This window comes from Anoplopoma fimbria, chromosome 8, assembly GCF_027596085.1.
Source record: "Anoplopoma fimbria isolate UVic2021 breed Golden Eagle Sablefish chromosome 8, Afim_UVic_2022, whole genome shotgun sequence".
NCBI lineage: Eukaryota > Metazoa > Chordata > Actinopteri > Perciformes > Anoplopomatidae > Anoplopoma > Anoplopoma fimbria.
Genome location: NC_072456.1, coordinates 22,410,218 through 22,435,693, shown reverse-complemented (window position 1 = coordinate 22,435,693; position 25,476 = coordinate 22,410,218). Strand labels below are relative to the sequence as shown.

The 25,476-nt window shown below is 44.1% G+C and overlaps 1 protein-coding gene across 1 annotated transcript in view; it reads right to left on the bottom strand.

Moving 5' to 3' along the window:
• Window positions 1–14,590: 14,590 nt before the first annotated feature.
• zbtb7a (zinc finger and BTB domain containing 7a) overlaps window positions 14,591–25,476 on the bottom strand; it is a 13,963-nt gene continuing 3,077 nt past the window's right edge. Inside the window, exons 2-5 of the mRNA XM_054603015.1 lie at window positions 18,884–19,443; window positions 17,464–18,133; window positions 17,199–17,379; window positions 14,591–15,120 (exon numbers count right to left, since the gene is read on the bottom strand). Of these exons, the coding sequence (XP_054458990.1) occupies window positions 14,685–15,120; window positions 17,199–17,379; window positions 17,464–18,133; window positions 18,884–19,443 (1,847 nt within the window). The 3' untranslated portion in view covers window positions 14,591–14,684. The remainder of the gene's footprint in view (window positions 15,121–17,198; window positions 17,380–17,463; window positions 18,134–18,883; window positions 19,444–25,476) is intronic.

The window sequence follows — 25,476 nt, the reverse complement described above, 5'->3', positions numbered from 1 at the left end:
TAGAAACAGGCAGGTTTCTTAGCACGCGGCTATCACTATGGACCACTACAAAGGGCCACGGTGACTCAAGTATCTTTTTGAGTCACTGTGTGAGCAGGATTCCCGTTTATTTTGTCTGAGCTGCCTAACAAAAATTGAGACATGGCTCATGCAAATTCCACATAGCTTCCTAGCGTTATCATACACCCTAATACCTCAGACTGTCTGTTTGCACAGAGGTCACCAACTGGGGGGGGGATTTGCTGTCAATAGGACATATAGGTAAATAATCCATTGGGTGTCCCCTGGGTGAAGGGAAAAGCCTCGGCACAGAACATTAATTAGTCTCATGGACCATCTTAGGAATGTAATGGGGTTACTGCTCGGAACAAACACACATATGGGCCATAAATACCTTCACAAACATACCAAGTGCACATTCACGTTTGGTCACACACACACACACACACACAGGTATTCACACTCACAAACTCACACAAAAAAAAATCAAAAGACAGCCGTTGCATCAGAAAATAATCACAGCTATCAAGGAAAGAGCATCTTGAGTTATTTATCTAACACCTATTTGTGAATCCTTTCATTGCGGAATGTATTAATCAAAAGATTAGATTCGAACAGATGGAAACATCTGTTTGGGGAAATGAATTTCTAGTGGAGGCAGAGAAAATCTCTCATATTCTCGCTTTTTTTCTTTCCAGTAGACGTTAGGCCTTGAGTAAGAATAGTGCCGTTGTCAGTATTAGCAATGAGGCTTGTAAGCCCTCCAAGTAGTTTGTAGTAACAGCTGGGTCTGACATGGAGAGCATGTACAAGGGCAGCCAGGCTGAAGAGAGGGAGGGGGCGGTAGAAAAAGAATAAAAAAAACATATATATATAGTGAGGGTCTTCACCTTAATGAGCGCGGAGTGAGTCGTAGACACGAGGTTAAACAGAAATCAGTTTTATAACAAGAAGCTGAAGACAGAAAAAAATATATATTTCAAGCCATTATCCTCTCTTGAACTATATTGACATCATGCCTATAATTTATTTTCTTTACAAGTGAATTAGGGTGGTACCTCTTTGGAGCCAAGGGCAATAGCTTGTTTAATATGTTATTCCTGATATTCAGCGATGCAATTTCACATTCAGCTGTTACAAAAATAATTAGCACAGCCTGGAATGGAATATATGAACATTATAATGCTGCTGTCCACTATTTTGTTTGTTTCACATTAACACGGACATAAAATAACAGATAATGACCCCTAAAAGCTTCACTTTTATGCTAAAATCATGTTTCATTAGCCGCAGTAACTATGGGTAATCTACCGCATGGCAACCTAAAAGCTTACAAACATGTCATCTGCAATCTCGAAATACATTCACAGTACAATGGACAGTTAAAGGCAGAACGGGGAGGGATGCTGTCCCACATGCCCTCCATGATTCCTTCCAGCCATTCCCAGCCTCATATGTGTAATTAACAACAGATGCACATGGAAAATTAGCATATGTTTGGCACATTGGTGCTAATCGGTCATATATTTGTGCATATTAATGACATATATGTGTGCACATATTTTGCATTACACAAATTCACACAAGAAACAATAATGTGTTCTTAATCCTCTTTGGGTTTTTTTTAATCAATAATGCTCTGTGGAGAACAAAATAGAGGGCAATCCTGCATCATAGTATAAAGATGTCACCTACGACTCTAGCTGCCTAACATCCAATCAGAACGCAATGTTTTTCTTCTTCTACCACACTCTTAAAGCTGGGTTCATTTCTAGCTACCTGCGTCAACACTCTCACGTGTTATCCACCTTTAACCCTCATTGCCATCCTGCTCAGCTCATATAGGAAGCCAGTCATGCAAAGAAAACCACATCACCGGGTTATATCACACACACACGCACACACACATGATGATCAACATACAGCATAGGCAGCAAGCGCCACGCATAACGCACACAGAGCTCGGCGGTGAGGCAAGCTGCTCACCTCGTTCCACACTGAGCCCCTCACAGCCTGTAATAGTAGAGGCTTAGGTTTGGGTGGGGGAAGGGCAGAGGTGCACAGGTTTCTGATCAGACGAGAAAACTAGGCCAAGACCAACAATCTCTCTCTCCCCCCTCCGAAAAACAGCCTCTAAATGCTACAACTTTGTTTGAAAAGGGGTCTGTGACAATCACTTGTCATTAATGGCGAAGCAACGGAGTGGTTTTGAGGCCACAACACGTGTATTTAGAGGCATAACAGCTTCTCATAGCCGGGCTATGATTCATGCTTCCTTGCCCCTTTGGAAGCCGTCCTCCAATAAGAGTTAGAGGCTGGGGGTAGGAGCGGATAGATTGATAGTGTTGGCTGAGTGCCCGAGCTCTGAGTCTATCTGTGCTGAAGGGGAGGAGACAGGGGGAATCTATCTGTTGTGCTCTCTGTGCTCGTGATAAACTGACTCCCGTCAAGCTTCTTCCCCCCTATTACAGCTCGCCTGGCAGAGAACACCCAAACTTCTGCTGACTTCCAACATGTTAAACTACAATAAGAAAAAAAATGTGTGGAGTGAGTGATTCAAGCAAACGGCCCACAAGGTTATGCTTTCCCCTTTCCAGCTATAGTTGGGAGAACACGAACGAAGCGGTTTGTTTTGGAACAAGTGAGGACGACATTATCTCTTCCTGAATTCACAAACAACTATTCAAAACAGCCAAACTCGGAGAGGACACGGTGAACCCAGACCTCGCTTCATCACTAACGGGACCAATCGCCAGCAGAACATGCAGTGTGTCTCTCTCTCTCTCTCTCTCTCTCTCCCTTATCCTGAAACTGTAATTCCCACAGAGCTCCACAGTGAGAAAGAAAATGAGTTTGAGGGATTGTTCATGACATTAATCCGCCCAAACACTACAGTTCTAGGCCGGATCCAATACAGACAGAGAAAAAAAAAAACACGACACAAACCAAACAATCTATTTTTGCTAAAGGGAAAAAATTGAATCAACAATCCTTTTGACTTCTGTCTGTTCTCATCTGACAATGGCTTCTTTTTTCCCCCTTTAGATGCTGCCTTCCTCTCTTCTCTCTGGTGATTTTATGGGACCCCTCCCTGCCATCTTGGATTCCCATTACTGTGCATTTGTATGGTCGCCCCTGTTCAGTCTGCCACCCACACTCCAGGTACAGCGAATAGAACACCGGCTTCCTGTTTACAAAGCCGGTCAATTGAGAGCCACACCAACAGACTGTACAGCCGAGGGGAAAGAGCAGATAGGAGACGGTGGTGATGGTTAAGTTTGAGTGTTTTTTTGTTTTTTTGTTGGTATTGAGAGATGAAGAATGGAAAGATAAGAGAGACAGAGAGTGGCACAGGCAGACAGACAAAGTGTAAAGTAGAGAGAATCATTCCTACCTGAGCCCAAAAAAAAAATATATATATATCTCTACCCCAATCTGAAAATAATACTGTAGTCATATATATATATATCGAGAGGGGCATGTGCGAAAAGTCACATGATAACAATCGGATCAGAAGCTGAATTGACTCTAAATCAATTGAAGTAGGCATGTCAGGGCTGCCCAGGACAGGAGGGGGAAGAGAGGGAGTGAAAGGGAGATAGATGTGAGCCCGTGTGGGGGAGGGAAGCAGAGATTGTTGGTGTCGTGGGAGCACTGCAACAACAATAACAGCAGTGTATATGTGTGTGTGTGTGTGTGTGTGTGTGTGTGTGTGTGTGAGTGACAGAGTGAATGAGTTAGAGTGGAAGTGGGGATGTGTTATGGCTCACAAAAGTGATGAAATGACATCTCCTTTACTTCGGCACACAGCTGCTATTGCAGCAAATAACACACAGTTGAGATATCTGACCTTCTATTTCCTCCGGTAGCCGCCGGTCAGAAGTGTCTGCCCGCCTGTCATGTTCACCTCTAATTAGCTCTATCTACACAATGACTCCAGTGTGTCCATTACAAACAGATCCCTGCCCATTGATGCTCTCGTGGCGTCAATATAATCTGCATTTGAAAACGACACTTCTTATTTTCATTCTGAGAAATAAAATACAACAAATAAATCTCCTAACTTGATTTAAATGTGTTTTGAAGGCTGTTCATTATACATTTATACTCCCCGAAAATACTCTCGGCCTGTATGCATATCATGCACGAGCTTGTGATTTAGATTACAGCTTGCAGGTAAAAACAAAAAAAACGATATGAAAACTTATGGATATGACAAATTTCGGGGTGGAGGCTCCCTCTTTTTCGTTGTTTTCTCTTTTTCTTTCATCTCTTTTTCTCTTCCCCTCCCCCCCTTTCTTTGCAGATTAGAATTCATTAGCAATCAAAGAGCCTCCAGAGAGCTCCAGCTCTTAATTACCTACTCATTTGCATTTTTGCATATTAATGACTGCAGGGTTTTTGGTAGGGTTTTTTGCCGCAGTGGTTTAAAGGCACCTCAGTCCTCTGTTCTCCGGGGAGGAGGGGAGATGGCCAGAGGCAAAGCTCCAAGCCTGTCCAATCCCCCCCTCCCAACGCTCTCTATCCTTCCTGATGGGAGCTGGACAGGCTAAGAAGAGGGAGGGGGGGTGTTGGCCGGGGGGCGTGTGGGACCGGTGGGGTTCGGTGGTGGGGGTGACTACAGGGGTGCACAGGTTAAAGGTCAATGTCCCTTATCAACATAAGAAAGAACACATGTCTCCGGCGCTGCCTAATTATTGTCATATTGAGCTATTTAAACACCTGATCCGAACAAAATATCCCCTCAGAGAAACTGGAAATCTATACTGCAGAGATTGCTCACGTGGGTTTTTATTGAGGACGGCAGCTAGTTTGGATGAAACTCATGTCCCACAGTGTGCAGAGGCAGGGGCATTTTATATCCCTGGAGAAAGGTGTGTACCGGTGAAAATGAGGCTAGTTTGTGTGTGTGTGTGTGTGTGTGTGTGTGTGTGTGTGTGTGTGTGTGTGTGTGTGTGTGTGTGTGTGTGTGTGTGTGTGTGTGTGTGTCGCTGTTTTCCTTTACATTACAGCCCGTCTCTAAGTGTCCATTGTGAGGCTCGTTTACTGTGAGCCTTAATGACGATGGCATGCATGCACATGTGCACAAGCAAGTAAGATTATAAAGCCACACCTTTGCGCATAAGCATAAAGACAAACATGTCAACAGAAACAGTGGCAGGCATACAGGTACACACACACACACACACACACATGCTCGCACATTCACGTGCACACAATTGGGGGAATAATACCACTAGAGACGCCAGACAACAGCTCCCAGGCATCTCCCAGCCCCTGAAGTGCTGCTGTTCCTCTTATCCAATATGTTTTGACTGCAACAATGCTGTCTGAACATGGAAAATAACACCATATCCCACTGCGTTTTTAGATTCCTTACAAACAGAACAATTAATGACTTGGAGCCCCGAGACATCTGGCCAACAGGTTCAACATGACAGAATAAAACATCTCATTCTCTAATATATTACATTACTCAGTGTGGATTTGGATCATGTTAGATGATGAAAAAGGGGGTTAAGAAAAATGAAAACTATGCACCAACTAAGGAAAATGTGAGTATGCCAAATTTATGATGGAACTTATTTATATGTAGCGATGCAACATACAACATGCAAGACATATATATATATATATATATATATATATATATATATATATATATATCCCATGTTGTGCGTCCCTGAAAACATACTGCTTACAGAGTGGGCTTAAGACGACTTAAATGCTATTAGTGGAGCATTATAAAACGTGCGTGTGTGTGTGAGTGTGTGTTTGTGTAGCCAGGGCCTGAGGACTGCAGCAAAGTGTGGGCTGTCGGGGTGGGGTTAATGAGCTGCTCCGTGACCTCTGTCACCCCACAGGATCGCCCCAGGGAGACAGACCGAGACAAACAGGAAGACAGGGTGACAACAAGCCCACGGTTGCGGTCTGCCGCCGGACTTCTGGGACGAATCACATTTGAAACACTATTGGTGGCCTAACCCCCGATAGATACCTCCTCAAAGAAGACCTTAGCCTCTATTTGTAAAATATGCTTTGGAACCAAACCGGTTAACTACAGTGCTCTTTATGTAAGACAGTCAGAGACACAGTGTGTCTGCACTAGATATGGATGCGTTATTTGTAATGTCAAATGTTTATGCAGTGATAAAATGTGGATACTAACTTAATATGGGCTGTCACAGTCTGCAAAGACGGTGAGTGATCGAGCAAAAGAAAGAATGCAAAAGAGAGAGAGACACAACAGTGAAGTGTGGCTTCACTATGAGAAAGCTGCATCCTCAAACCATAACAGTGTTAATACTGCCACCTTCTGGTTGGATTAGAGAACTGACTCGTCCTGAGAGGTTCCATTATGAATAATACATAACAAGCAAACCATATAACATAAACATATGTCATTATAATGTAATCCCATACAGCAGTATGGCATTATCGTATAAATCCTGTTAACTGTAATTTTGACCGCTCTTGTAACTCTTCAGATTAAAAAGTTATTTAAATAATTTGACAGGATAACGTAACATGGTTCTGTATAACCTGACTTATTTTTACTGCCTACAGGAACCAAAGAATATTGTTTATGTTATTGTTACAAATAAATGTATTTTGTTTGATACATTTGAATAAATGACAAAAAGATTTACACGCAAACTTTTTTTTTTTGCAACCATTGTTTTTAATAGAAAGATTTTATATTCTTTAAACCAGACAACCAGATGCCAGACATTTTTGGATATATTAAAAAAAAAAAGAAGAAGAACAGAACAAAAAAAAATGACACAAAATGGAATTATATGGTTTAGACTGTGTGGATTTAGTGGTCTCATATACATACAATTTATTTTCATCGCCAAAAAGTGCAAATTCTCCAAAGAAATCACCAATATCCCCCCCCCCCCTGCAGCTTCCAACAGATATGGACTGACAGACTGCTACGCTAAGAAAAAAAACCTTTGAGAAGAGAAAGGGGTTATTTAAAAAAAAAAAAGTAAACCCACAATAAATCACACGGGGGAGAAAACGGCTGCTGCACTCTGTGGGTTAAAACGTTCGATGGCGTTGCACTTTCTGGCCACCCTCCATTTAATTAGTGAAGCCACAGCAGGTGCTCCTCCTTTTGGGATGCACTTGTTGTGACACACAGAGGAAGGTGTCAGAAGTGCAACGAGGAAGAAAAGTTTTAACACACAGAGAGAAGTGGAGTGACGTTTTTTTTTTTCCTGCCTGATGTGATTGTGTGCATTTACATTAAACGTCCAGGTTTTGAGAACTGGGACATATTCTGCCATTTTCAAATGTACATCAGAAAAAAACCTCTGTAAAGGATTATCATAATAATCACAATTACAAATCAATCTATTATAAATACTAGCCTATTTCTTTCTCTCCCAAGTCAAACCATTTAACTATGGATTTACCGAATGTTTATCATGATCATTATTATTGTTTCCACTTTAATGCGATCACCGTGATTTGACAAAGATGTTAAGGCCAAAAAAAATATTATTCTGTACTGATTTGCAAAAGTGCATGATGGTCGTTTGGCCATTTCATCTGTCTTTTTCATAATCATTTAAGCTCTATTTGGATACCAGATCCAGCCTTTAACTACAGACAGGGCGTTATTGCAGAAAAAAAAAAAAAAAAAAAAAAGATTCCGCAGTGGATACAACACTGCATGTTTAACATTCAGCACAGCGAGCCTTCTCAGAAAGCTTTGCAACTGTTATACAGGTTTTCTTTTTCAAGAAAAGGAGTCTCCCAAAAAATGAGATCAAATGACCTTTCTCCCAACAAGATCTGAGACAATAAGCAGAGAGCAGGTAGGGGGAGGTTTGTCCAGTGCCTCCCCCCCTCCTCTGCCTTTGTGTGACTATGCAACAAGCTGCATATAACGTGTGTGGTGGTAAAATAACAGAGATGTGTGTGTGTGTGTGTGTGTGTGTGTGTGTGTGTGTGTGTGTGTGTGTGTGTGTGTGTGTGTGTGTGTGTGTGTGTGTTTATGTCCAGATGAGGTGGAACCACCTTAAATCCAGATCCCAAATATTCAAGTTATTTTTTTTTTTCTCTCTATTTTTATCAAATTGTTTTTTTGCATTTAAATAATTATCTGCTCTGAGAAAAAACAAAAAGAAACATCAACAGGAACAACAAAATAATAACAATAGTGACAACCATAAAATAAAAAAAGCACACAATATTCAGGATGGCCTTTTCGCAAAGTGCTTTTGTTACAATCGCAGAAGCTTAAAAAGAAGGCTGTAGGATATCGGTTTCGCCGTGGGGCCGTTTAAAATGTCCGTCTACATGTCTGTTTGTCGCACAGTGGAGGGAAAGTCAGGCAAGACAGACGGACTGAAACAACCAACTGCAAAAAGTTGACCGTTCCCTCCCTCCGTCTGCATCCTTTACACCTGCCGGAAAAACTCCAAAGTGGGAATCACAGTATGAAGTTATGGAATGTATCCTAATTTAAGTTTAGGTGACTGAAAACTGAATCCGTGTTTTCCCCCGTACATCAGCCAATCACCTCTCCCTCCTTTTCTCTCTCCTGCCGAATCCCCTGCTGAGTCCGTGTGATCTTTGATCAAAGGCCAAAGATGTAGACTCCCGAGTCCGGAGAGAGGGGGAGCGATGGGAGAAGAGGGTAAGAAAACATACACCCCCCCACACACACACTTTTCAAACCCCATCTCCTTTCAAAAATGTTACAGTCTGACTAATAAGACTGAATCTCCAGTGGCTTCCTTCCCTCCAACAAACAATTCACTGGATCAATTTCGGATGGAGAAATAGGCTGGTCTCAGCCATTTGCCAGTGAGGGAACTGTTCCTGCTTTCATCTTTCTGGGAACTATCATGTTGAAAATATTGGTATGAAGCAAGAAAGGCGAATCCAGAGAAACAACATGGAGGGTAATTAGACATACCATAAACGTAGCAGACATTGAAACCTAATGCATAGCAGTGTATTTTTTTTTTCCACCTGAGTAGTACTTACAAAGAGACAAAAGAGGTCAGCAACATTCTCATTGTTGCGGTTCCCCCAATGTGAAAACTGTGTTGACCTCCTTTGTGTTACAATTCTTATCATATTGTGGCCATGCAATTCCTACCAGCTTAAGAGGACCAACGCTGAACCATGGCTAAGCCGAGAGTCACCTGGATAACCTGGGCTTTTTCTATCCCTGAAAAACAATATCCAGCTTTTTCCCCCCTTACCACCCGTATTTAATCCTCCTCCCTGCATGCCAACCTTTGCCTCCCCAGAGACTGAGAGAGACTCCAAGTGCAAACTGTCCCCACTTGGCTGAGAGCAGCCAACAGACAGCAGCCTGCCTCTCTGAAGGACCCAGGGCTGTCTGTGCAAGTGCCAGAGCCACGCTGCGCATACTGCCGTACTGCATATGCTGCGCTCAGCTTGCAAGAGCCTGATGGAAAAAAAGAAAATTAAAAAAAATCAGGTGTGCAGGAAAATGACGAAGCAAAGCGAATAGTCTGCCGCCACCAATCTCCATATTAACAGTCACCCCGTCCTGCTTCGCTTTGATTATTTACAGTTACAATTGTTATCATAGTTGTTGGTCGTCTTTGTTTTATGGCCTTCTCAGATAGATTTACCAAAACTCTTTGATAACAGCATAGGAAAGAAAATAAAAAACAACATATCAAGGTCAATTTGGAAAAAAACAAACCACTTGCAATGAAGTTCTTAGACTGTCTCAGTGTAGCCTGGGGCAGAGTAACCTTGGTCTGGGGCTGAGACTGGAGACACACCAGTGGATCCAAAGAGAGACAAAGCTCTGAAGTAGTGGCTAGTACAGACACATTATTATAAATCCATTCAAGTAATGCTCTACATGCTAAATTATCTTTTTTTTTTTTTTTTTTTTTTTAGTACCAAGCCAATCCGCTTTTATAATTTGTTTTTAAAATATGGAAAGAAAAAGTGTCTATGGTAATAAAGTTGTGAGTTTTTTCAGTTCCTGCCCACGTAAGGCACACTGTGGCCCTTGGTGTTTGTATTGTCCACCTGGTGGGAGTCAGCCTCAGCCCCACACTGCACAATACAACTGTATGGAAATATGAAAAAAAAAAAAAAAAAAAACAAGCTTAGTGCTGCTCAGACAAGGCCACAAAGTCCCAGTCTGCTTCAACTAGAGAACGTTTATATTCAATTAAACCTTTTCAGAAAGTAAACTGAATCCAGCCAATGATCAAAATAACAGTGTTCAACAATACCAACAGTTTTCATTACAATTTCATTATTCATCAGTTGACTTAATATGAGACAAACGTTGATAAAATCCCATCATCATCATATTCATCTATAATTTAAAAATAACTGGATTTCATATCTCTGGCACCGTCACACAGTTGCATCTCCGACACTTCAAACCAGGACAAAAATCTAAAGTTTCAAATGGTTTTCGGAGAGAATTTGCTAAGTGCCTAAATGTTGAATATTTGGAATATTTCTTAACAAGAAGAGCAAATACAATTTGCTGTTATCACACAATTTTTCTAGTGTCCATCAAAAGTTCTCTTTATCAAGAGGCCTTCAGATTTAACAATAAAACTCTATTAATCCAACGACAGATTGGTAGCTTAAAATGTCCAATGGCTCTAATGCAAGCCATTTTCTTCTCCTTTGGTATTTGTTGTTGTCGGACGTCTGTATATTTCTTAATATACTGTACATGATTATTTCTATGGAGGGGTTTGGATGGACTCTTTTAGAGACCGTTGAGTATTAACCACACTGCTCTGTGCTCATGGAAACTCGCAGGACTTTCTGAGGTCTCCTGCCCTTCTCCCATAAGCAGGACAAGGACATTAAACATTAGTGCAAACTTTTGCTCTCTCAGCTAAAGCACCATTTCCAGTGCTATCAGGCTTTATATCCATAACCCCACCCAAGCACCCATTTACCCCACCCTCCTGGCACAGCAACCCAAAACCATTACCCCTACACCACACTTGCACGCATACACACACACACACACGCACGCACGCAAACACACGCACAGCCACAAGGACATTGTTAGAAAAATGTAGAACAACACGTTATTTTAAGAGTGTAGACGGACAGAATAAAACTATACATCCTTAAACCTCTGATTCTACTGTCCACAAGGATACAAAGAGCGAGAGAAAGCAAACTCAAGTAAATATCTGTATGATTTCACACACACACACACGCCTCTGCATATGTATTCAAGAGGAGGAACATCTGTGTGTGGTTTAGTCAGGTAGTCCCAGTCTGGATAAATTATAGACATACTATCAACATCTCCACGGTCGACTAAGGATTGAGGGCAAAAAAGCTTTGGTTAATCAACAAACAACATAAGACTTTTGGGGGAAATATTAAGGTCCAAAGAAGGTTAAGGATGGCTAACAGGTCTCACCTTCTGCCACATCAAGACAAAATTGGTTTTAAGCATAACGATCACATACCCAGCTTGCATTGGTCTGCCTCTGAGAGTCAAACTGTGCATTAATAAACGCCATCTTTATCATAACAGAGGAGCAAAAATAGAAACTAAAACGCTCAAGACCTAAGCCAACCCCTGACAACGACCAACAGGGGTAAACAAAGAGTTATGCAAATCTGCGCCGAGGGAGCCGTGAAGTAAACAAGCAACCGTCCAACGAGTTGTTTTAACAATACGGTGTTTCTGCTTGTGCGGTGCCGTGGACCTATTATCACTGTGGTTCCTCGGAGAACACGTGTAGTTATGAGAGTAGCTGGTGAACAGATGGGGCAGACACAAAGTTTGTTTATCCAAGCTTGTCCTGAGACCCTCCAGCCTGCCAGCCAGCAACACACGCACAAAAAGAAAAATGCACGCATGCATACACACAATGTCCTTTCTTCTTCTTGATCTGCCTCCTCATTCTATCCCCTTTTACTTTACATTAAGACACAAAGACATCTCTCTAGATTCCAGCAACAACTAACTTCAAGTGCTATCAGTTACACGGATTAATTTAGTCTTTTCTCAAGGTCACAAAACCCGACTTGTTTGTATCGGAACCTTCCCGGCGTCTCTTTTGGAGGTCGAGAAGTTGAACATTTCAGTTTTTTTAGATGGCTTTTTTTTTGGCAGCTTGTCGTCAAAACCTGAACAAAACCAGTGGAGGAGCTCAACTTCACCACAACGAACAGAAGAAAGGACTGATCTCATTTGCAACTGGTTTGTTTCAAAGTACCCGTTTCGTTGACAAAAGTGCCCTCTGCAGTAACAAAGTGCAATCATAACCTGCCTCTTTCCCATTAAGGTGCAAAGGACTGATAGTTGAACTACAGCCTTACTGTGGATATTACAGGGTGCAATGATGGAGCAGGGGTGGGGGCTCTAAATCAAACGCATGTTCTCTCAACTCAAGATGTGCTAGTTTGAAAAAAAGCAACATTGCATTTGGAGCACATTAACACAACTTGGACAAACTTACTAACAAATCCAGAAGTCAGGGAGTCGCTTAAAACATTCAAACGGATATATCAGCTCTGGTGTTTTCCCCTTCTCCATAGGATACCTAGACCCAGTGTGAGCAGAGAGTGTGTGTGTGTGTGTGTGTGTGTGGGTGTGGGTGTGTGTGTGTAAGCCTGTGTGTGAGAGACAGAGAAAGTGCATTGGGGCTGGCAGCTCAGGGTGCATGTTTGAACAGGCCGTGGCTGACTCACACAGTGATGATGTGGCCAGAGCGACCCTGGCTGCCACGCACACACACGTACACAAACACACACACACACACACACACAAGTACATATAAACACACTCGCACACCAAACTGCCAGCACCAGGCGTCCTACCCACAGTAACGCCAGGCTCTAATATAATAATATCCCCTCCAGGCTAGTTCAGGGGGCATTAGAGGACTACAGAGGGAGAGAGAAAAAGGGCCTGATTTGATCCCCTCCTGCCTGGAAACGTGGCTGAGCTGGGGGAGATTATTTTTTGGAATGCAACAGACATTGTGAGATCCCCCTCCCCTTCCCCTTGTTCCCCTCCCCCATCAACCAGCTGCAGCTGCGCTCCTATTTGGCCTCCCAACTTGGACAGGTATTTATTGCTCTCTTCATCATACAGGTTGCCTCACGGTTGTGTGGTCCCTTGGGCGAAAAAAAAGATTGGAATAAGCATGATACATAAACCTCCTCTCACTGCCTCCCCAACACCAGCCCACTTCCTTTAAATACACCTCTCTCTCTCTCTCTCTCGCTCGCTCTGTTGGATATCTTTAGTAAAGCTGTGCAAACATAGAAAAAAAAAAAGGTGCTCATCTATCTCTTCTTCGTACTCTTTGTCATTCTCTCACTCGGGCTCCCTGCCATTCCTTTAACCTGCTGTTGGTTAAATGCTACCCGCGCCTTGTCACACAAGGACAGATTCCGAAAAACTGCACAAAGTTAAGCACATTCATTCATCCGACCACCTCCTCCTTTGGGTAGGAACTATACAAGTTAAGTGTTAAGTTTGAGGACAAATGGGTGACTCAATGTTTTTTTTTGTTTTTTTTCTCTCATCGAACACTCATACGGGTTGTTTTTTTTCGCGTTCACCCACAAGCTTCACTCTGTGAGAAATATGACATCAAGCCTAAGAGGAAAAAAACCCGATTGTTAAGTACACCTCAGCATTAAGAGGGGACTAATGTCATATCACCACCTGCTGTATATACATGTATACAATTATAAAGTGTCAAGTACCCGAAGCAGTCAACAAAAAGGAACAACGACAACAACAAAAATTAAGACAGATTTAAAAGGGAAAACCAAAAAAAAAAAAAAAAAAAAATGCTGAAATTGCAGGGTTGTGAGGGTTAAGAGGCAACGTAGTCAAGCCAACAGGTACATTGACGATTGGTAGTGCTTTAAAAACACAAACCCTCAACCCCTCATATTCCCGAGTCCTGCAATTGAAGAGCCCCCATTAAAGTTGGATTTGACTCGACGTGAATTTGTTTTTCAAACCATAGACGCGTTTTATAGAGTAAGTAACACTTCAATCAAACCCCTTGTCTGATTCTTTCTGGAACATTTAGAGAGAAAAAACTGTTGCATCAAAATCGTGGTGCGTTTTCCTTGCATATGCCATATTGTGGCAATGTTGTTTCTATGGTAACTGTACATTTCAGACCTGCAAAAGAATAGAAAAAGAGTTGTTTTCACTGGGAGGATTTGTCCTCGCTTCACCCGTACAGCAGCCAGAAGGTGCTTGATAGACACCTTGCTTAGAGCTTGAAGGCTGTGAGGACAAAACCGATAAAAATCTAAATCAACTGCATAGTTGCTCCGCGTTTCTTTGTATCTACCGTACATTTGCCTAAGCACATATGCCAATGTATAAAACCCCTAATATTATAAAGAAAGAAATGGCCCAGAAAGTGGACGTCATGGGTACATGATTTGAAGCGTTCTTTGCTCTTTAACAGATAAATCGACTCAAGTGCTTGCAAGTCTACTCCATTCCCTAAACAAAAAAGGAAAAAGAAATATAAAGATTAGATTTTTTGTGACACCCTGATTTGGTTTATAGAGGAATAGTTAGTTGTTGTTTTTTTAAGTTTGCCTTTGTGTGTCTTTATCTCCTCTCTGTTCACTGGCCTGTCTCACAGGCGGTGCAGAGTGACTATGGTGTCCAGCAGTGTCCTTGTCGTCCCCCTGCAGTCTCAGGGCCCTGCCTCCCCTGCAAACTCCTCCAGCTGAGGACTGTGTGCGTGGCCTCTAGCAGTCCCCTCTACCTCTGCCGCAGAGGATGCCTCCGAGCGCCGCCGCCCCCTGATGGTACGAGGACCAGAGCCCGTGTCGGAGCCGGGGCTCAGCAGGCCCAGGGGTGCATCGAGGAGCCCCGGTTCCCGCACCCGAGGCTTTCGGCCCCGGCGGGAGGGGATGCCGTTGCAGCCGTCCTTCTTGAGGTGGCGATGCAGGTGATCCGAGCGCACGAAAGTCTTAAAGCAGCTTGAGCACTGATAGGGGCGCAGGCCGGTGTGCACGCGCATATGGTTCTTCAGGTCGTAGTTGTGAGCAAAGGCGGCTCCGCACTGCGTACAAAGGTAAGGCTTCTCTCCTGTATGCTTCCGCATATGAACCTTGAGCTTGTCCTGCCTGGAAGAAAGAAAAATAAAGAAAATCAACGACAGAATAAACCGACAAAAAAAATAAAAATGCACAAGAGGATCCACTCACAACTATCTGAACACACTCAGTACACTCAGCCAACCTTCAGGATCTCTTTTGGGCTTTTTATCGAGCTATTTAACATCATGTACAAATATTTAATTAACTTGAAATACATTATTAATTCTCATATGTACAGTGGGCAGCTTAATATGCTTTGGATGGTTTTATTTCTTATTAAACGACCATCATTTGGATCTCTTCCAATGAGATTATTCTGTGAGGGCAGCCAGGCCAACTGAGGAGAAACCATAAACTTCACATCTTTATCTGTGTAATTGCACACAAGAGCGCAACTGTGGACTGACGAGAAAGCTCAATGTTCACTGTTTCAGACGAGGCCATAACAATTGACTGTGATGAATGACCAAAAAATGGATACGTTTTGTGAATTAAAAAATAAAGACTTCAATGAACTGTTCAGCCGAACAATTCCAAAATAATTTTGAAAACTCATTTTGAAAACTTTATTAACTGAAATAAAGATGAGTGTGTAATACGTCATCAATTTTGCAGCATACTTCTATCCCCACGAGCTGTAATTTGATAGAATTTTGTATTAGATCAGTTGTCACTCAAACAGCTCATATAAAACTACTTAGTTCCCAAGAACATCAATTAATCTTAAAACAAGACCAAACTATGACCTCAACTTCATCTCATGAAATCCTGGAAGGTTTTTTGTTACTTTGTGATGGTACACTGCCGCCCTCTAAACTTTATCAGGCTGCCTTAGCCTTCATCTGACTCTCGCCCCTCCCTCCCTCCCTCCCTACTTTAGCCCTCACTATCTCTCTAGCTCCCGAGCTCTTTAATCGTCTAACCCTTCTGCACTCGGGGCAGAGGGCTCCTAAACAAACAAGTATAGTATAGACAAGTCTATCTGAAAACACATACACAAACACACGCGAACACACACACACACACACACACACACACACACACACACATAGACACGCACACGCACACACCATGTAAGTGGATTAGCTGTCATACAAGCAACAAATACACCTGCTGCAACCATTCCCAGTCCAAGCAAACAGTGCCCTGGATGTGAAAAATAACAAAGAATCATGTACATGAGCGAGGAGAAACCCACACATGTGCACACGCACATACACAAGCCTTGGAAAAAAGTGGCACACTGACAGAGGTGAATTATTTAAAAGGACACGAGTGATTTATTACCGTGCGAGGCACACTCTTAACCCTGATCAAACAGGATTAAGATTACAAAACCCCCTTCCCACTGCCGGTCGAATTTAGCTAGAAGGCAAATTCAGATTGGTCTTCCCTACCTGCCATGCCAGCATGGTATTTCTACCCTGCTGCATCTATTTCCAGCACAAGTCCACTGATTAATTAATTAAAGGAATGATTTCAAGGAAAAGGCAGGAGTCCGAAATACAGGTTCACTGCTGTAGACTAGCCCCTTTTAAGCGAGCGGCACATGGCGGATGGTAAAGGAGTGAGAGGGAGAGAAAGAGAGGGGGGGGAGTGTGTGGAATAACTACTCTGCCGTGGGCAATAATCAACATAACCAGAGATCAAAAGTTCAAATTATTGCTTTTGAGCACACTGAGTACCATCCAGGACCTGTAATCCCCCTCTGTATCGGAACACAGCACTTTATAGCAGCCCTCCACTAGATAACACCGCCGTGGCACAGCCTTCTTTTATAGGACCCCTATGTTAAAATTCCAGGACTTTGCTATGAAGGCTGTCACAATAAAACAGACCTTTATAACGTTTAGAATCTGACCCCCTCTCTGACAGATGGAATATTCTCCATGCCAGTTTGACAAAATACTGGTGAGGTTAGCCCGTTAACAAGGTAAACATTTAGATTTACAAACTGCGCCGCCTCCTTAATGCAAAGCTAAGTTGGTTAGTGCTAATACTCCTGGCTGTTGTGTTTCCCTCTGCTGGGCGATTTGTCTCCGGTGCCAAGTCCATGACTATGAGTACATGTGACATGGGGGAGTCACTTCATTAATTGGGCTTACCTGGTAAAGCGCACTTTGCAGATGGCGCATTCATAAGGTTTCTCTCCCGTGTGCGTTCGGATGTGGCGGGGTAGCTTGCCTGCTCCTTGAATGACCTTGGAGCATATGGGGCATTTCTGGAAGGCCTTAGAGCGCATCTTCCTCTCGCCCCCACCACCACCTCCTCCTCCTCCTCCTCCTCCTCCTCCTCCACCCCCCCGCCGCCTCTCTCTCCCACTCCCCCTCTCTCCTCCTCCTCCTCCTCCTCCTCCTCCTCTGTCTTGGCCTGTTCTGCCCCGTGATAACCAGAGCGGCGTCACTCCCGGAGTCACGGCCCCGGATGCTGGATCATCATGCTGAGTGCTGTTAAAGTAATTCAAGTAAAATTCCATGTCGGGGTCGTCCCCATCTCCCTGTTCCTCCCCAGTTGTTGCACGCTCCTTCTGCCTCTCGATGGAGTCCATCATCTGCTGCAGGAGGGCGCTGGCAGAACCCCTCTCCCTCGCCAGCGCCTCCCTGCTTCCCTCCTCCACCTCTGTCTCCTGCCCAAGCCGAGACTCGGCGGGGATGTAGTAGTGCCCATTCTGAGACGGAGGGTAGTAAGATGAACCCCCACCGTTCCTCTGCACCGCCTCCCCGTCCTCATCTTCCTCATCGTCCTCATCCTCGTCCTCTGGCTCCTGTGTGGGGGCCTGGGCCAAGGCGAGGGCCAGGGGGGAGTAGTACTCGCCGTGGCCAGCGGGGGCCCCGTTGCTGGGGACACCGCCATTACCGTGGTTAAAGTGCAGGTGTGTGGGCAGGTCCCTGAGCTCTGGCGTGCTGCAGCTGCTGCTCCATTGCGCCCCTCTCTGGAAGTACTCCAGGTACTCCCGGGCCCGCACCCGGTTCCCCTGCTCACTGCCTCCTCTGCTCTTCCCCTCCTCATCTTCATCGTCAGCTCTTCGCTCACTGCCCGCCTAGTGAAAACACGACGGGGGAACAAAGAGAGTGAGTGCAGGAGACATTTAAAGTCAGTGAAAGATTGCACAAAAGAAGAAAAGGGGAAGCCAAAAATATAGAGAGTGACAGAAGTACCGCAGTTATGTAGAAGTGGAAAAACTAAAATTAAAAAGTCACTTTCTATGAAGCACATCAGCTAAGGTGAAGGCTGATGAGAAATCTACCACTGTAAGGCCTATCAGCACAGGCAGATCCCTATCTGTGTATCCTGGATGCACACCCAAGGGGTTTATTATACCCATGAGCACATGCATGTGCATCTCACAGCTACGCTTGATCATGTTGAAGTGTAGCTGCGAGATGCTGTGTCTGGAGTTGGTCGAAATTGCATGCCGTCCTTCCACACAAGCCATTGGCTCAGAATGAGTAAGTGTTGAACCCAAAGGCTGTGGGCGTGTGTTTGGCATTGTGAGAGAGACTGATAAAGGCCATGATGTAAGCTTGACTATGCTGACTATTTAATGAGGGGGCTGGTATGATGACCAGACTCTTCATTCTCTAAGCGGCTGAAGCATGAGAACTACATTTTGAATGAGTTATTGCAGTTTCAAAACACATCTACTCAGCATGAACTGTTTCCGAGTTGTTGTGTGTCATTTCAACACTTATAATGAGCTGCTTATGGCCTCACTAATTCATTAAGGCAGTTTTAGGTTTAATTTGACCTTTAAAAACATGTCACTTCTAGTTCTATAATGGTCTTGTACCGGCGGGGAGAGCACTTTGGTGTCCAGCAGGTGTGTACAGACGTCCTGGACGGGTGGGACTTCCAAGAGGCGTGCAGCAGCGAGGATGTCGGCCACGCTGCTGTGACTGACTGTCAATGTAGCTGTGTAGGCAAAGTCTAGCAACGCTCCCAGGGCCTCTGCTGCCACAAAGTCGATGCTGTAGATGTTCTGTTGGTCTGCGGCGGCCCCCGAAGTGAAGAGCTTGTGGAAGTAGGAGCTGCAGGACGCCAGGACGGAGCGGTGAGCCGGGAACTCCCGGTCCTCGGCAACCAGGAGCACGTCGCACAGCAGGCCGCTGAGCCGCTGCTTGTTCAGACTGCCCAGGATGTCGGCGCTGTGCTCAGGGAACGGGATCCCCACGGGGCCTTCCTCCGCCTCACCGGCCCCTCCTCTGCCTCCTCCACCTGCGCTGCTTGCCGTCCCCCTGAGCCGCCTCCCGCCCCTCCCACCGGCTCCTGACGACATCTTCCACCAGCCTGCCGCCGAGCCGCCTAGCACAGCCCCCACCCGTGTATCCGTCCTGCCGTCTGTCCGTCTGCCTGTCTGAGAGAAGAAGGAATGGATAGAAGGGATGGGATGGAGGGGAGGGAGGGGGGCAAAGAGGAAATAATAGATCAGTTCATGACATTCTTTATGTGGATAAAGGAAGAGAGAGGAATATTGATTTATTGATTCGCCACAGTCACACCGGGATGCTTCCGAACACAAGCCAGTACACACAAAACATGAGGACACAGTTGAAATTTTTAATCTCAAGTAGCACAAGTGTAGAGTTAACATCAATTGTGATGATTAAAAAGAACACTGAATCCAATTGATTCCAACACAAGAGTTTATCGTCATATACAGTACATTGCCCTCCCTTATATCCTTATAAAGTCTTTCTATATGTCTAAATAAGCGGGCCCTTTGGTACCACATACATAAGAAAGTAAGAACCACGTAGATACAAACGATAGCAGCATACCCTGTCATATACAAGTAGACAAAATGTACACTTATAGACTCTGAAGTATCTTGGCAATAACTACAAAGTTGGGTCATATAAGGTTGCATGCCAATTAGTATTGTGATCAGCTGTAAAGCGTGTTTGGTAATGGCTTTCAAAGCAAGATGTCACAACTCAGAAGAAAAAGAAAGACTGAAAAATGATTTAATATGTCAAAAGTCATAAAAGTCTTTAAAAAAAAGATCATGGCAACATCTGGCAAACAGTCAAACTGCGAATGACGATGAAATACTGCTGTAAGACGTTGAAACTTATTTTTCCTCAATCCTATATATCGTATGCTTATGACCCTTCAATCATTTAAACTGTGTACTGACTTTTTAGCAGTCTCTAAATAAAATATTAAATGATTTATTTTTATTCCTTGGTATATTGGCAATGCAAAAAATTCTCTTCTGATTTTTCACGTTGACAGTTTCATGAAAATTTGTGATTTAATACCCCAACCATCCACATCAAATTCCTACAGCATGATTTCTTACTCATGCCCAAAAAGGACTAATTAAAGTTAAGACATTTAATCATTTTCTTCCTGACCTGAAAATGAACTTCTAAGTAAAGGGTTTACATTTGCCACATATGTTAAAACCCCGCAAGTAACCTTTGTGAAGAGTAGCTCACGTAATATAGTGGCACAAACAGACAATTCAAACATTTCACTGGACCAAATAGCCTTGAGTGTGTTACTGAGGTAACTGGAGATATGCTACGCAGTAACACTGCATTGCTGCACATCACAACTGATTTTACAGTAAATCGTCTGACACAACAGGTGTATTTACAGATTTACTATGTCAAGTGTGACAATGTGCAATAATGTGAGTTTATGTTGGCTCACAACAATTGTGAAAAGCATTTGGCCAGGCGTGTTTCCTGCTAAAACAGCATGAGTGGATGAATGACTTAGTGAGGATGTTTATGTACTATATACGTGTGTAGGCAGGTGGCTGTTTTCTTGTACACGCCTACATCTACCTGTGTGTGTGTGTGTGTGTGTGTGTGTGTGTGTGTGTGTGTGTGTGTGTGTGTGTGTGTGTGTGTGTGTGTGTGTGTAGTAGTGCAAGAAACCAAAAAAAGAGGTCGAGGAGGACAGATAGGTGTAGGGCAGTTGGGAACAGAGTGCATTCTGGGAGCTGGACTGTGCAGCTTGTTCACTCTGTGTCAGTCAAGAGCTGGGGAGGGGAGCGAGAGAGGTGGAGGAAAAAAGGGGGGGGAGGGAGGGAGGGAGGGAGGGGGAGTGCTGCCAGAGCGGACCCTGTGGAAAAACTCCACAGGAGGAGGAAGAGGACACGCAACAAGCTGCGAGGGAACAGTATTAAAAAGCGAGGTTGTCAATCCGGTCTGAGCTGGTTACCCCACCCTGTACTGTGTGCCAAGTTTCAGGAAAGGCTGTCCCCTCGCTCACGTGTGTGTGTGTGGCAGGGGGGAGATTAAAATGATCGACTGAAGCCTGCGCAGTGGGGAGAGGGGTTTCGGCAGAACAAGCCATCCTCGATTTCTCCATTAACAAGCTGGCACACGCACACTGGCAAAGCAAATACTGTATCATCGCAAGAGGCATCGATAAACGCACAAAACACAAAACGCACATAAGCACACATATAGGACATCCAACCGCTCCTCCCCTCCCCTCCACCCTTCTCCATCTGCCGGGGAGTACCCAGCAGGGGGTGAGGCCGCGGAGGGTCAGAGGGTGCATTGAGTGTGTTGCCTTCTACAAGAGCGAGGCATTCAATTGACATTCCTTCAGATCAGCCCTCCTGGTATGTTCGTACGCTACACCCCACTACTAAACCTGCCTAACCTGGCCGCCTATCCTCTTCTCTACCTGAGTTTACCTTTCCTTTTCTCTCCCCTCCGATATGTTCTCCCTTGTGCAGAGGAACGCCTATCTCCACACCTTGAGATCTGGCAAAGTGTCAGCTCTGCCCACAGGTGAGGGGAAGGGTAAAGCATTTATAAAACACGCCGAGAGCAGGCGTTTGTTCAAACTTCTCATGATCCTCTAAATGGGTCACGGATAAAGTTTGCTCATTCAAATAACACAGGTCATCTTTGAGAGTACTGCTTTGTTTGATTAATGGTAAAAAATGTGTAACAGCTCCACCGTTGCTGCTTACTGTACGTCTCCCTTAACTCAATCAAGTTTTGATGGGCATCTGACCACAAAAGCCTCTGCAAACACAGCCAGTGTGTAACACAAAGCTCTGATGAAAAACGGACTGTCAGACATGGCAAATTTGTATTACCAAAGCCCTCATCTGAATACGCTGAGGAGAGGGAGGCGAGTGTAGAGACAAAGAGAGATGGCACAGGAGGGAGAGAGAGAGGAGAGAGAGAGAGAGAGAGAGAGAGAGAGAGAGAGAGAGAGAGAGAGAGAGAGAGAGAGAGAGGGGAAGGGGAGAGCAGAGTGAGATGAGATGGAAGAAAGAGCAACACAAAGGGCAACCGCATTGGCTACTGGTCACGTCCTTCACAGGTGGAAATAGATCTCTGTGAGCCCATCCAGACCCGAGCCGACCTTCTTTTTTTCCCTCTATGACAGACACACAGCACCTGCACTAGACCCGGCTTTGCTGCAAGCTTGTGTCGCGGGTTATCCCCCCCCCCCCACCCCCACCCCATACATATAGCTGACCCTGGGTCACGGCTTTGTCGGGTAAGACGTTGAGCTGGCAGGAGGATAAAACACAGTAACACACACACACACACACACACACACACACACACACACACACACACACACACACACACATACATAGAAACACACACGCACGAATGGGAGTCGGTGCCAACGGTGCATCGAGGGACTACTGTACATGCAGGAGCCGCCTGTCCCCGGTTAACCCCCCTGCAAAGAGCACTAAGAAAGCGCAAACACAGGACAACAAACCTGATCCCGACACCTCCTCATGGCTTGAAACATTCCTTATCACTAATTCATGCCTGTGGGGTGACGAGGCCCGCGACCCAGCACAAAGCGGCGCAGCAGCCTTTCCGAGTTTCCCGGTGTGGCGCTTCCAGGGAAGGGCCTTCTCGCAATACCCACTGGAAAAAGCACCCGGGCCTGCTTTGCAAGTCAAACAACTGCTTTTAACAGAGGACCAACCCCATGCCATCTCCGCCCTCATCACCTCCGTCTCATCCGTAGCGTCCCTCTACCCCCTCCCATATATCTACACGCAGCAAGGACAGATATATACATGTTACGATTCAGGGGAGAAAACAACCCACACCGGTCTTCTGTAAACCAGTTTCAGTTTTACTGTTACTTCAGATTTCTGTTGCTCTGTGTGTGTGTGTGTGTGTGTGTGTGTGTGTGTGTGTGTGTGTGTGTGTGTGTGTGTGTGTGTGTGTGTGTGTGTGTGTGTGTGTGTGTGTGTGTGTGTGTGTGACTCCCCTACCACCCATGCCAAGGGAGTCACACCCAATTTTTTTGTCATTAACTGACAAGCACATTGACATCAGAATGTGGTAGCAGTCAGTAAAAGTGTTTTTATCGTGCTGGAGATGTATCATCTAAGGACTGCAGAATTTCCACTCTCGAAGTATCTCTGTCTTTGGCTGACTCATACCAGTCATTCCTAAATACAAAAGGAACAAACTGTTAACCCTGTGTAACCTCAGATGTTTCTTAGATAGGCAGAAAAATAAATAACTAACTGGCAGGTTTTATTGAACAAAAAGGTAAAGATTTACTATCAAACTATCAAAAAAATCAGTTATTTAAAATGGGTACTGCACATTTTAATTTAACCCTACTGAATTAGAAAGCAAGAATCCTCCCTTTGGTGTCTCTTTATTAAAACACTTTTAGTTTCAAAAAGTGATTGGCTCATAAATATAATACGCATTTCATTACTACTGAGCAACCCGGCTTTAAGCGGGAGCAATCAGAGCAAACATAACCGAGTCATTGATCCCTAAAACCTTAAAGCGCAGATGGGTCCCCTTTTTCTACTAAAATACATAGCAGTTGTTAGTTTTATATCACCATGTGAATTGTTATTAGCTTAGTGCTATTACCGGAGAAAAGATTCTATCAGGATACTCACAATCTTACTCAGGCGAAAACTTTCAAGTGTTCAAGATTAGAGAGCAACAGAAATATATAGGCAAAGTCTGGAATGAAAACAACTGTGAAAAACAAAAAGATGAAGAATTATGTTGGCCCTTTGCTCTCCCTGACCCGACCCTTTCTTTATCATTTCACTTTCCTCCCTTGTCCTCATTTCACAACTGGCCTCGAAGGCAACAAACCTGCCTACCCCGCCCTGCTGTGAGGAATCACCTACTCGGGTCGAGTTCCGGTTCAAGGTCGGACCAAGATAATGCAAGATAATTGGAATGGGGTGAGGGGGGTGACAGTTCCTTGGAAGAGCGGATTTTAAGTGCCTCAGCCAAGTGACTCGCTGCTGCCAGTGGTGGAAGGAAACCTGATTGGTCGTATTGGTAGAGAAACAGGAAAAGGGGCGAGTGACTGATAAAAGCTGAAGTTGCATGGGCTGGTCTAGGCCTGGCAGCTTTTACTAGAAATTAACCAGGAAGTGGAGCCAAGATACAGACACAATACCAGTGAAAAGGTAGTGGGCGAGGCAGGGCGTTCAAAACTCACAAGCTCAACCATAACTCCTGAGCTTACACTATGGCCGCCTAGGAATCCGGCTCAGATGTCAATGATAAACTCGGAGAAATCTCGTTCTGTCACCTGGTGTAACCTGCTTCCAGGAGAGGGAAGGTCACCACCCACAAGTTGGGCAAAGTTTAATGTGAGGAAGCTAGCAGGGGGGTTTTATGATGTTATAAAGGTCTATGTTTGCACTGCCAGATAGCAAAGAGACTAGAAAAGTGAAACCTGTAGCTGCTGCTAATTACTCATGGAAAGACTCACACTGTTTCTAAATGTGTCAACATTTGTTTTCCTGATTGTTTGTATCAGTCAAACCACAGGCTAACAAATAAAAAACACATTGTAATTCAATCCAGTGCATCAGCTGTGACTTACTACTTTTCTCCAACTTAGTTCTGACAGAATAACAGAAATTTGGTTAGTAAACTCTATTGTCACTTTTATTCTTTAGTTTGTGGTGTTGAATTGCATTATACTGTAATACTTATAACATAATACAAACATAATATATATGATAATGTAATGTAGTACAATGCCACTCCACTAAAATGTACAGCATCAAAAAATTACAATAGAGTTGAGAAAACGTACAAACAACTAAAGTAGTATTTTCAGCAAAAACTGATCATTTTGAATAAGTATTTTATTTAAGGCTTTTGTATGGTGTTGTGCAGGTGTTTCTATTTTTGTGCTCAGCTTATCAACATTACAACAATTTTTCATAAACTTAATAATGTCGTTTTTTTGTTATTATATCAATAAAAGCTATACATTTCAACACTTTTCAGTGTCTGGCCAGTTGAAATATTGTCATTTTTATTGTGAAGTCACGAGTCTTATGTCATGTCTTGGGACAGTAGGCTTTCACAAGCTGCAGTGTAACCAAACCACATCCACGGTCTGAGTTCCTTTTAGCTTGAGTAACAAATGCCC